The sequence below is a fragment of the Coenobita brevimanus genome, chromosome 24 (genome assembly GCF_032717465.1).
Source record: "Coenobita brevimanus isolate Jiangsu-jjx chromosome 24, ASM3271746v2, whole genome shotgun sequence".
In the NCBI taxonomy this organism is placed as follows: Eukaryota; Metazoa; Arthropoda; class Malacostraca; order Decapoda; family Coenobitidae; genus Coenobita; species Coenobita brevimanus.
Genome location: NC_136977.1, coordinates 18,340,863 through 18,354,563, shown reverse-complemented (window position 1 = coordinate 18,354,563; position 13,701 = coordinate 18,340,863). Strand labels below are relative to the sequence as shown.

Sequence of the window (13,701 nt, the reverse complement as noted above, 5' to 3'; positions counted from 1 at the left end):
GGACCAATGGGCCACATAGCTCTGCAAATCACTGTATTATTAGTATACAGTAATATGTACCAGGCACTGTAGGAAAAGTAACCTGCAACAAAAGCGTGGCGTAATGTTAGAGCTGCACTTTTTTTCCTACAATGTCTAGTACATGATGTTACTGTACATTGAGAATAAAATGACTTGATTAAATTATTATGAACATGTAGCCTACGTGGAGTTTATTTGTACCTTTGTTCTGTAGCAAACACTACGAAAAGTAAGCTGCGACTCTAACAAAAGCGTGGCGTAATGTTAGAGCTGCAGCTTTTTCCCTGTAATATCTAGTACATGATATTACTGCATATTGAGAATAAAGTGACAAATTATTATGAACATATACATGGAGTTTACTTGTACTTTTGTTCTGTAGTAGATGAGGTAGCAACATTAAATGTACAGTATTAAAATAACCGGTAACTTTTTAAGCTGGAAGGGCTACTTTTGGACTTTTGATCAGAAATTGGGCGGGTGCTTCACTTACTGGCCTGGTAACACTGCGACCTGGCAACCCTGGATGGCTGTTCCCCACCTCCCCGGCAACGCTGCACACTATACGGAATTATTTCTTTCAGTTCCCTTTTGTGGCAGCAGGAAGCCAGCAAAGTGGTACTAACTAAGTAACAGCAGCTAGGGTGGGCGCAGTTAATCCGGTATATAAGTGAGCGTGACCAGTGGGTAAGAATAGGAACAGAGCGAGCGGGGAGGCGCATACTCGATCGCCGTCAGTACGAAACCCCACCCCATTTGGCTTAGATTTGACCTGTGAAGGAAATAACCAAAAATTGAGAAAATTCCCCGATTACGCGTCTCTTCCCCTTCGTGGAGAAAGACGGGGAAAGAGAAGAGGAAGAAGGATAGTTTATTATATAGAGTGTGGTGAAAATCGTCAAAATTAGCGCGATAATATTAGTTGATCAGCAAACATGGCGTGCTGCCTAAGCGAAGAAGCCAAGGAACAGAAGAGGATAAACCAAGAAATAGAACGACAGTTACGGAAAGATAAGAGAGATGCTAGAAGGGAACTTAAACTACTGCTATTGGGTAAGGTTATGCATGTATTTCCACTTTAATTAAAATACTGAGTTAGTAGAAAATTGCACAACATCAAGTGTCACTATTTGGGTCGATGGTAGGTGTACCTCATCCGTCAACAATTTTTGTTTACATTGCAAATGCCGGGCCATTTTACTGTGAATTGCTATATCATCCAGGCTCTTCAGGCCTTCCAAATTCCCGAGAAAAGGTTCTGTAGTCCAAGTTCCCAGATCTTTGTACTCTAAATTGGTTGTTTTTGTGTGGGTGTCATGTTGTTCCGGGCTCAGCTGATCGCCTTTCCTGTTGCTCCGTACGTATTGACAGTTGATCAACAGGGCCACAAGTACCATGTTGGACTTCCTTGTTAACACTGTACGTCATCCTTAGGCCATTGAGATAGCACATAAGAATTAATATAAGTCTTGCATTTCATTTCCTTCTGAAATGCTGTGTAGAAGTTAGGTTGATTGATTTGGTGGTAGTCTGACCAGTTGGGTGATTGTTGTCATGCTGGGTGGGGCATATGAAACTGAAATTGGCAGACCATTTACCTTGGGGTAGGAAAAGTAATTGCATAGGTTGTATAGTATGTTGAAGTGAATTTGAATATTGTCTTATGTCACTGAGATATATATTTTTGAAACATGCAGTTACAACAAATGTTTTTCTTTAGCTAATTTTCCACATTCAATATATTTGTATATATTGTGCCAAAAGTTAAATGGAAACATATAATAAATTTAAATAGTATTTTAAGAATAGATGATTACATGACTGACAGTATTTGTGCACAGCATCTTTATGCATCACTCAACAGCACTTACAGAGTGGACTGAATTCACAGATGTTAAAGAAATCTTAGTATTTAGGCTATTTACACATATGGTTATTGGTATGTTGGTAAGATATCCTGAGATTTCACGGCCAGAGTTTTCGTTACTTATGAGAAATAAGTTCTCATGTAGCCGTTTCAGTTCGTTAACATTTTCTGCCAGTGAGCTCAGGTTTGCTACTGAGTGGTTTCTCATTATGTATGGGTACATATATAAATATTTATATATGGTATGTACTGTATTACCAGTAAGTTTGATTTTACACAAAATCAATGTTTATTTTTCAAGAAATTAGGTTTTTTATAAGCAGTAATGGATCCAAGTGGGAGGAGGTGAGGGAGCACGTACTCCTCTAGTGCCCCAGTTCACCAAGCTTCAGAGTTGTTAAATAAATTTTTGTTTTTATGCAATCATGTGTTAAGCATACGGTATAAGGTGATACCTATGTTGATGCTCATCATCACCTTTTTCTACTACTATAGTCTTTCACACAGCTGGTTTGATGCCGACCTTGTATTTCAGATAATTGTATGAAGAACTGTATCAGAATTAACTAGTCTCAAATGAAATTCCTTTCATGCCCAAGAAAATTTTGGCAAGCAGGACAGATATAAACGTCATGGATATGAATACCTGTATTGGTATTTAGGCTGTTGTCACTGGGTGCAGTTTCACAAACTCTACTTCAGTTTTTGGTAATCTTCAAGGATACGCAGGATCACTTCTTAAAAAAAAAAAAAAAAAAAAAAAAAAAAAAATCAGTAGCTCTAAAAGAAGTATAGAAATGCATTTTTTAGGATGAAGAGGATCCATCAATGAAGAAGGAAAAGTATAATTATAGGGACAGATTAAGTTAGGCTAGGGTAAGTTTGGTTAGGTTAGCATATAATTGGTTTGGATAGGTAAGGTTAGATTATGATAGATTGGGTTGTTACAAAAATTTAGGTTAGGTTTAAATAAATCAGCTCTGATTGGGTCAATTTCTTGTCCAAAATGGCATCGTTAGATTCCGTTAGTCTTCGGTGCACAAAAGACTTGGGTAGGTTTGGATAAATCAGTACTGATAAGGGTAATTTGTGCCAAAAATGGCATTTTAAAATTGTGTGTGTCTTTGGCGCACACAAGATGGTGTATATCTGTCTTTAGTGCAGTGGTGGATTGTAATTAAAGACTGCTTTTTAAAAACTTTTCACAACTTAGAAAGGAAATAAAAAGCATTGAAATGTGAAAATGCAAGTGGTGGCGACCATCATCCACTCACTTGTTGTATTGCTTCCTGTTTCTTCCTTCATCTTTATCATTCTTTTTCTGTATCTCCTCATCTCTTCCTGTTTCTCCCAACTTTCCCGTCGCACTTTATTATTTTTCTTCCCTTTTCAGGTGGCCTTACATTGAGTGACAAGGCTAATGGTTTCCTATAAGCCAGGAAACCATTAGCCTAACAGTGCTGGTTGGTAACCATATAATCAAACCATACATGTTCCCTACATGTCAGCAAGTGAGTTGGCAGAGGGTTAGTGCCCCTCCCCATAAAACGACTAACTCAAAGACAAACTGTTACCCTTTATTTGATTATGGTGTTTGGCTATAGATAGATTGGTAGAAATGTGAAAATTCACTCAAAAAAATAATCAGTGAATCCCATGGAGAGCTATGGAAAAGACAAAACCTGAAGAAACCTTCAAAATAGGGTGGTCTCGGCCATTGTCTCCTTGAAGATTATGTAGTTTTTTAAGATGGAATGGTTAATGCTGTGCACATGAAGGAAAATACTGTACTGTATTCCTTTTTGAGATAGGCCAACTTCTGTATTATATGGTATACTGTACCATGTAATATTAGCTACCGGTAACTTTTGTTAGCCTAATGGGATACCACCATCACAGCAACGTTGCGATCAACACCGCTGTAACAGGACTGGGATCAAGCTTTGCTTGTGCAAATACGATAATTATCCAGGTAACCCCTTCAACACTCCTTTCCTTTACTACAGTATTTTCCAGTACTGTACATGGTTTTACAGTACAGTCTCAGATTTGTTATTCCATCCTTCTCATAGCTACAGATACTGTATCTTAAACTGTTTTGCAGTACCGTGCTGTTCTGTAGTTGTCGCTGTTTAACAGTAAGCATTGATACGAGAATTTATGCAATAGTAGAAGGAATTGTTTGGTACTTGGTGGCAAAGCGGTGAGCATCAAACCAGTTGGTGACAGAAGTGAGTACTGTAATGAAACATTTCCTTCAGTGAGTGAAATATTAGTTGCGAGTAAATTTGAAGCGTGGACAGCAACAAATAATAAACCAGTACCTTAGGTACCGTAGCGATAATTTGTAACTCATTACTAACAGCATTTTTCAAGTGCTGTGCTGTAGTGTTAGTGATCTGTTTACAGTACAGTATGTTTGTACACTTTTTTTTTTTCTCAGATCTGGATCATGCTTTTTCATGAGGTGTTATTGCTGTTTCAGGTTGTTACTGAATGAGTACCGTACCATATTTGAGGTATTGTTCATTTAATTTAGAAATCACAAGAACCCTAGGTGCTGTGCAAGTTGTGCATGTTGGTATTTTAATAGTGCAGCATAAATTTTTGTCATAAAAGGCATTTCAAATGTTTCAAGATAAGGTACCAGTAACTGTAGAAAGCTGCTGGTGCTATGAATGTTATCATATTAAAGCTATTGTAATCATACAATCCTAGCATACCATTGATAATTTTTATTTAATTCCCTCATTATTATGACAATTTCATTCCTGCTATTGGTAAGCTCATTTTATTCAATCTCAGAGTGGCCACTGGTGATGAAGGGATTAGAAACAATTTCCGTTGCAGTGTTGTATTCTTCCTACTGTTGTATGGTTTTCTTCAGCTTAAGAGTGATCCATTATAATGAATTAATTAACTGCCAAGTCAGCTACATTATAATATATAATTTGGGTTGTTAATGTCTATTCAGAATTATTTATTAAGTCTAGATTTAACACTGTTTGAATGTGTATTCTGTCACCCTGGACACTCATTACTGTAGCTATTCAGAATGTTTAAGAAATTAGGCCTACTGGATTGGTAAAGCTTACTTGAATAAAAATCCATATCCCATGAATAGCCTATCAGGAAAAAGGAAGTGAAATAGCTAGCCTATCTTCCCAGCACTGCCTGTATCAGCTATCCTTGTCAGTATGAGCTTACCACAGCTTGTGCTGAAGGCTGCGTGGTTGATTTAAACAAGGGGCTTAGTCTTGGACATGTTTTTAACATAGCTGTATGGAAATTCACAATACTGTGCAGTGATCCCATGGTTATCGTGCATAATTGGTGCTGTGTGTAGTATATGATAATGAAGTCGCTCAACAACAAAGCACAAGACCTATGAGGTTTATCCTAACTCGTACCAGTACCAGGCATCCCAATTGTAAACCAAAATTTTCCCATTTGTAACAATTTAGACCCTAAATACGTATTGTTATGGTAAGTATCAGAAACACACATAGAAATGGTCACTTTAATAGAAAGTAATGAAAAGGATACAGTAAGGAAGAAACACATACCCGGTACCATGTAGAGACTTGAGGTAGTCTTGAGGTAAGGGATTGTGATGCCAGGGAGTTAGTGGTCTCCACCACCTGGGATTAACTCCTCGAGTGGAGCTTCATCTCCGAGTCCCTCAAAGTCATCAGAAACCACAGATTTTGCACGATCGTTGTCAGCAGAAACTAGCTCAGGTGCATGATTTTTTTTTTTTTTTTTTTTTTTTTTTTTTTTTTTTTTAAGCCAAAAAATGTTTGATAATGGCAGGAGTGCAGATTTTCATCTATCTTATAACCAATGGATCACTGTATGGTCTGTTGTATATACCAGTAATGTGCAGTATCATTTTCTGATGGCATATTCTCGTAGTGGTATGTACAGTATTCGGTATATACCCGGTATTATGTACCGGGTACCATACTGTATATACAGTGGGGTCTCCCAGTATGAGAGAATATGGCAGACAAAATGCACCACATATTGGAAATTTCGCATGTTAGAAACCATTGAATCAGTAGGAATATTGTAAATGTATATGGTCCACACCTCACCCTGTCTTTGTCATGTATTCCCTGTTTTGATCATCATTTTAAGAAAGACTTTTACTGAAAGAAAGATAATAGAATTGTGAATATAGTGTGCTAGATAACACTTCATCTGTATAGTCACGAGATTAGCAACCTTACTATGCCCGTCCACTTGCTGGCCTCCATAAGTTTTGACGGTTCATAAAATCTGTTCCGTGTTCATGAGAATCTTCCTCACTGCCAATTCACCTAAGCGAAGTTCACATCAAGAGTTTGTGTTTCTTTTAGCTACTTTGCTTGTTCAGCTTTATAGCCTTCATTTTCAGTTCAAAGCGATTGTCTAATTCTTGGAATGAAGTGGTGGGGCCATGATGCAACAAGTGAGCAAGAGCGGGTCTTGTACAGTGCCAAAAACATCACAATATGTGACCGCAGCATTGGCATTCACAGAATGAGAGTCTTGAGACTTAAGATGCCATGAGGGAGGGAAAGGGCGGGAAACCGTCAGCCATCTGGTGGTGGCTTCAGATACTACCGTTTTGAGCAGGAACATTATTTTTCCCTTGCTTCAGGGGATGGATTTGCATTTTAGAATAGCATTTTGCATATTAAAGAATTTATTTTTCTCCCAAGTTAAGTAGTTGTAGTAGTAGTAGTAGTTGTTGTTGTTGGCAGTCTGGCCAAACAGCTCTGAGTCCCTAAGGAAGGCCATGGCCGAGACCGGGATTTCCCACAGAGCTCTCATGAAGTGTATGTTGTATTGTTGGCGCAGGTGATTGTGTGCAGTGCAGTCTTCCAAAATGTGCTTAACTCTTATACAGTACTGCGTGTTTGAATTTCGCGGCACCATCAGATTTTGTGCATAAAAAATGGGCGGGAACTTTGAAAGTGGCTAATTTTGTTTGCTTTTCTGTGCACTCAAAACTAGACAGATTATGGGGTAACTATATATCATTTGAAAGCTTAGAAGCTGCTTTTTGCCATGATAAAATCAGAAAGAAGGAATAATGATCATGGGCAGACATAAAAAATAAAGTAAAAAAAAAAGCGATATTAATGGCCAAAAACTATCTATCTATCTATATATTGCCAGATGCCATAATCCCATAGGGGGTGGCCATTTGACTTTTGAGTTTCTGTTTTATGGGGAGGGGCATTAACCCTCCACCAACCTACTTGTTGACAGGTAGGGGGCACGTATGGTTTGGTTATATGGTTACCACTGCTTTTTGCCAAGATAAAATCAGAAAGAAGGAATAATGATCATGGGCAGACATAAAAAATAAAGTAAAAAAAAGCGATATTACTGGCCAAAAACTATCTATCTATCCATATATTGCCAGATGCCATAATCCATTTGACTTTTGAGCTTCTGTTTTATGGGGAGGGGCACTAACCCTCCACCAACCTACTGGTTGACACGTAGGGAGCACGTATGGTTTGGTTACCGGTATATGGTTACCCCCCAGCGTTGTAAATGGTTTCTTGGCTTGCAGGAAACCATTTGGTTTGTCACTCAAAGTAAAGCCACCAGTAAAGGCCAGAAACGTTAAGAAAATAAAACTAGCGTAATATGTGTACAGACATGAAACTTATTTGTATTCAAAGTCGTACAGGTGTATAGATATTCCTAGAAGATATACAGATTATTCCCTGAGCCTCTTGTGGTAGCTGGGGTAGCATTAAAAATCCCATGTTTCACTTGGCGCACATGTAACACGTCCGTGCTCACTTATTTCTGTCAATAATAGCCCAAAACAGCACTGTCATGTACTGTCATATATCACAACTTAATCCTGAAATACTCATTTACCGGTCAATGTATACTGGTGTGTATATATATATATATATATATATATATATATATATAATATGATACATGGTGTCTGGCAATGGATGGATGGATTTATATATATACTATCTATCTATCTATTGCCAGACGCCTCAATCCCGTTTGGGGTGGCCACAAACAAATCGCCTCCAAGTCGCCCTGTCCCCCGCCATTTCACTGCCCTGCTCCCAACTCACACCCCCCTCTCTCATATACCTCTCCACCCCATCCCTCCATCTCATCCTCGGCCTCCCCCTCCCTCTTCCTCCCTCCACCTCACTCACATACACTCTCTTCGTCAGTCTTTCACCCTCCATCCTCTCCACATGGCCAAACCACCTCAGTGTGTTCCTCATAACGCTTCCTATCACATCCACATCCACACCACAACGCTCCTTTATATCCTCATTCGTCAGCCTGTCTCTCCACGTGACTCCACAGGCTCCTCTTAAATAACTCATTTCCACTGCTCTCACTCTTGACTTGTGTCCTTCCAACAATGTCCAAGCTTCACTTCCGTACGTTAGAGTTGGTATCACAATACTGTCATGTAGCAACTTTTTCACATCCATGCTCACTTCCCTGTTTCTTATCACTGCTTTCAAAGAACCAGCAACCTTTCTTCCCTGCTGTACCCTTTCAAGCACTTCACCCTCCAAACCTCCATCCTTACTCATCACACTACCCAAATACTTAAACGTACTCACATTTTCCAATTCCTCACCATCTAACCTCGCTGTACATTCACTAACTTCACCTCTCTCAAAGACCATCACTTTACTCTTCCCTACATTCACCTTTAGGTTCCATTTCTTACACACTCTCTCAAACTCATCCACCAAGCCTTGCAGCTCCCCTTCGTCTTCACTCAACAACACGGTATCATCTGCAAACAACAGTACAGGGAGTTTCCAAACACTATCCTCTCTCACCAGGGCCACTCCAACATCCACTACCCTGCCTTGTACCTCTTTTTATTACCCCATCCATGTACAGATTGAACAACCATGGAGACATGACACATCCCTGTTTCAAACCAATTTTCAAAGAGAAAAATTCACTTAGTTCACCATCCACACACACTGTAGCCTTCGCACCATCGTACATACTCTTCACAGCATTCAACAACTTCCCATCTACTCCATATATTCTTAACACTTTCCACAATCCTTGTCTATATATACCACATACATTATATAGTACAGTAGAACCTCTCTAATTTGGACTATATGGGGGGAAGGGTTGTCCGAATTAGCAGATTGTCCGGACCATCAGAGTAATCTCCAGTTCATACCAAAAACTATCTGCATATGGTATGTTTGTTAATTATTAACATATGTGGCGTTTTTAGAGTTTTTCTTTTATTTTCACCACAGTCACTGTTTGTAACATCAAATTTTAAAGCAAACTGTCTAATTTTATCTTTGTTTTTCTTGATGTCCGACACAGTTTGTTTGGCCTTATCAAACTCGTTCACGAGTTTTCCTGGAGGAACACCAGCCTCTAGTTTATCCAATATTTTCACTTTATCTGCAATACTTAGTGTTACATGCTTCCTTTTAACATCTTTATTCATTGCAGAAGCTACACTTGCATTAAGGGACATGGTAAGGAGGATTAACTTTTGAAATACAGCGTAAAAATATAAATGGTTGGTGAACTAGTTGATGGAACGAATGCTAGCGTGTGTTTAAACAGGCGCCCAAGTTGTGACCTAGCATGATCGGAGATTAAACGAATGACGATCGCTTTCGGGCCGATACTGATAATGACTTTAGAATTACTTTCAACATATTTTTGGAGCTTATTATTTTTAAATTTTGTCCGAATTAACAGAAATCAGGATCAAAGGGGTCCGGACCAAAGAGGTTCTACTGTATATAATTATATATATATATATATATATATATACACACACATATATACTTACAGTAGGATCTCATCAACAACGTCTAATTGGTGCCAGAAAAACACCATTATTAGCGAAAACATTATTTGCATGACATTAAAATACATGTATAAAGGGTTTATTGGTGCCGCCACTCCAAGACTTTTATCCACTTTTCCCACCTGGAGCCCTCCTATCACTACTTTTTTTTTTTAGCTGAAATAATAAGATTAGTTATTAAATCATCATGAGTAATATAAAACTCACCTTAAAGAAGTTATGAGTTGTTTGGTATAATGATTGTTTCGAGGCTTGCACAGGGACGCTACTGCAGTGTACCCCCTGACCCCTCACTGGCCTCGTCCCCACTCCTGCCTTTCACACCAGGGTCACCCACTTCCATCAACACTTCATCAAACCCCATAAAGTCAAAATCTGTAGGAAGTCCCTAGTGTCATCATCTGCTGAACCCTTCTCTGTTGTTCTTCCTCGGCTGGCTAGCTTTGTGAAAGAAACTGAGTGATGACTGACTGATGGTGGGCATTCACTTGATTGTGATACTGTTTCTGGTATTTTCCTGAAATCTGATTTACAAGTCCAATCATTAGTCATTAATTCTGATGGCCACTCTCTCTCTGTCTCAGCAGACTTGAGTTGTGGCTGGAGTGCTGACCAGGCATGTTTAATGGTTGCCAATGTTGTATTATTCCAAGCATTGACAAAGAAATTTACAGCCTGTTGAATGTTATATTTCTTCCAGGATGCAGCAACAGTAATTATGTTGGGGGTTGCAGGTATACCAGGTGGAGCAGGTGAGTCACGTGGGGCTGTGGAGGTGGAGGGGGAGGCAGATTGTGAGTCAGGTAGGGCAGAGGAAGTAGAGGGGACGGTGGTGGGCGAGTTGGGAGGTGGCGAGGGGAGGATCGTCCATCTCCTCTTGACTACTGCTCAAATTTTCGGCGATTTCCTTCATCTTGTTTGTCCGTTTCATTCCTCGTCTTTTTATGGACATATTTGCAAAATAACAAATTGGCATTCACGAAATAACCGTTATTCAAGTGAATGCAAACGTTATTATAGAAACTGGGTATCTGTTCTAACTTACTGTTATTGCCGAAAACGTTAATTCAAGTGAATGCAAACGTTATTATAGAAACTGGGTATTTATTCTAACTTACGGTTATTGCCGAAAACGTTATTGTCGAAATCATTATTGGTGAGATCCTACTGTATATATATATATATATATATATATATGGAGCCTCTGTGGTACAGTGGTAGAGTGTGCGTTTCGTACACGGGTGAGCCAGGGTTCGCGCCCCACCAGGGTAATAAACTTTGGGAGTGTTCACCTGGCCATGTACTACATTGGCGGACACCAGGGGTGCTGTGGTTGAACCAGTGTCGCTTACTATAAATTTTAGTATGCTTGCACCCAGTCGGCTTGCGTGGGCCGATTACACTTGGTTCACAGATTACACACACATCCAAAGCCACTCCAACATGACAATTACACTTACAAGCACTTCTCACCCTACATACAATCTCTACTAGACAGCCTAAGCCACTTGATAGAGATACATTGGCTGTATTGTCCCAACTTCGGTCGGGATAGGCCGGTCCTGCAGTGGATACTCAAATGGCTGATGATGATGATCTATCTATCTATCTATAGCCCGACGCCCTAATCCTGCAAAGGGTGGCCGCAGACAAAACGCCTCCAAGTCACTCTGTCACCCACCATTTGACTCCCTTCCCCCCAACTCACCCCCCCCTCCCTCATATACCTCTCAACTCCATCCCTCCACCTCATCCTCGGTCTACCCCTCCCTCTCCCTCCCTCCACCTCACCTACATACACCCTCTTAGTCAGTCTTTCATTCTCCATTCTCTCCACATGTCCAAACCACCTCAGTGTATTTCTCCTAATCTTTTCAACCACATCCACATCTACCCCACAACGTTCCTTCACTTCTTCATTCGTCAACCTGTCCCTCCACGTCACTCCACATGGTCCTCTCAAGTAACTCATTTCCACTGCTCTCACTCTTGACTTGTTCCCCTCTTGCAATGTCCACGCCTCGCTTCCATACGTCAGGGTAGGGATCACAATACCATCATGCAGTGACTTCTTAACTTCCATACTCACCTCCCTATTTCTCATCACTGCTTTCAGTGTACCGACAACCTTTCTTCCCTGCTGTACCCTTTCACGTAATTCATCCCCCAAAGTTCCATCCTTACTCATGACACTACCCAAGTACTTGAATGCACTCACATTCTCCATATCCTCACCATCCACGATGGTGATATATATATATATATATATATATATATATATATATATATATGTATGTAATATGTTTATATTAATACATACATTGTATATATATATATATATATATATATATATATATATATATATATATATACAGGTATATATATATATATATACAGTGCTCGTCAGAAGTATGGGGCGCCCTGCGTCCCTCCTGAGAAACAAACCTTTCAACATTGAAAAAACATATAAATAATGCATTTTATTTACCTTTAGTGCTTCGTAGGGTAGCCTTTACGTTTCTTCACGGACCTGAGACGTCTTGGAAGTGAAAGGGCGAGGCTCCTGAGGTGCTGGAGGGGTATTTTGTCCCAGGAGTCACGAATGGCGGCTTCCAGCTTAGGCAGAGAGCTCACGTCCTTCCCTTGGAGACTCTTCTTTACGAGGTACCAGAGGTTTTCAATCGGGTTGAGGTCTGGGCTATTTCCTGGCCAGTCTGTCATGAATGATACCTCGCAGTCACGAAGCCAATTGGTGACCGATTTGGCCTTGTGAGCAGGTGCACCGTCCTGCTGAAACACTCGTGCACCTGTTAGCTCGAAGGAGTCTGGTAAATGATCACACAGAAGCTCCAGGTAAACATCCTGATTCACTCTGAGGTTCTTGGGAAGTACAACAAGCTTCCCCAAACCCTTCCCTGAAAAACAACCCCATACCATGAGTGAATCAGGATGTTTAACTGTGCTTTCTACATACCGTGGGTCAAGTGGGTCACTACCTTTGCATGCTCCTCTGTTACAGGTAACACTAAACGTTGCCTCATCAGACCACAACACTGACAACCATTGCTCCTCACCCCAATTTAGATATTTATTAGCAAAGGCAAGCCTACGAATTCTCTGGCTGCTAGAGAGAAGAGGCTTTTTCACAGGCCTGTGACTTGTGTAACCAAGCTCATGCACCCTACGAGACACTGTTCTCACTGACACCTCACCAAACACTTCCGGGTTGCTCTCCTTAATTTTCCTTGCACTCACACAAGGATTAAACTCCACTGCACGTTTTAGAACATTAACAGACCTTGGGGAAGTTTTCCTAGGCCTACCAGACCTCGGTTTCTTTGTGGGAACTTCACCACTGTTTTCCTCCCGAAACCGTGCACACCAACGACGCACTGTCGATCGTGCCACACCAACCAATTCACTAATTTCCTTTGTCTGGTGGCCTGCCTCCTTTAGAGCAATGATCTGGGATATGATTTCACTCGATAGTTCACGGGTAGGTGCCATAACAAAGTTTTGAAGGCCAAAACACTGCGGGACACTCGGTAAAAAATGGCGCAATTTGAGAGGGACACTCGGCGGAGTTCCTCTCTCTCAGGCAGCCCGTGGGCGACTGAGGCGGGAACCAACCAGCGCGTCAGAAGGCCTCAGGCTACCGTGACGTCATGCTCGGAGCTCAAACTTGTGGCTCAATTCTTACCCCCAAAAATGGGTGATTCTTTTTGGGCCATAAGTATTGCGCGCCCGGCGGACAACGCTGAATACTTCTGACGAGCACTGTACATCACTTATAAATTTGCTAAAAAGGATAATATATAGCATGTACCTGGTTTTCACTCACTCAAAAGCAAAGATGACATAAATACTTCTCTCCATTTGACTCTATAATAAAAGCTGGGATGTGATTGGATAGCTATAGAGAGAGTGGGAAACAATGGGCCAGTCATAAGCCTCGATGTGT

The 13,701-nt window shown here is 40.5% G+C and overlaps 1 protein-coding gene across 3 annotated transcripts in view; it reads left to right on the top strand.

Moving 5' to 3' along the window:
* The first annotated feature begins 600 nt into the window (after positions 1-600).
* Positions 601-13,701, top strand: part of Galphaq (G protein alpha q subunit) — a 191,281-nt gene continuing 178,180 nt past the window's right edge. For 2 of the 3 annotated variants that reach the window (XM_080267635.1, XM_080267634.1), the window contains exon 1: positions 606-1,074. In XM_080267635.1, coding sequence (XP_080123761.1) covers positions 957-1,074 — 118 coding nt within the window. In that variant the 5' untranslated portion in view covers positions 606-956. Of the gene's footprint in view, positions 1,075-13,701 lie in introns of all 3 variants that reach the window. The other variant, XM_080267636.1, reaches the window with a different exon arrangement.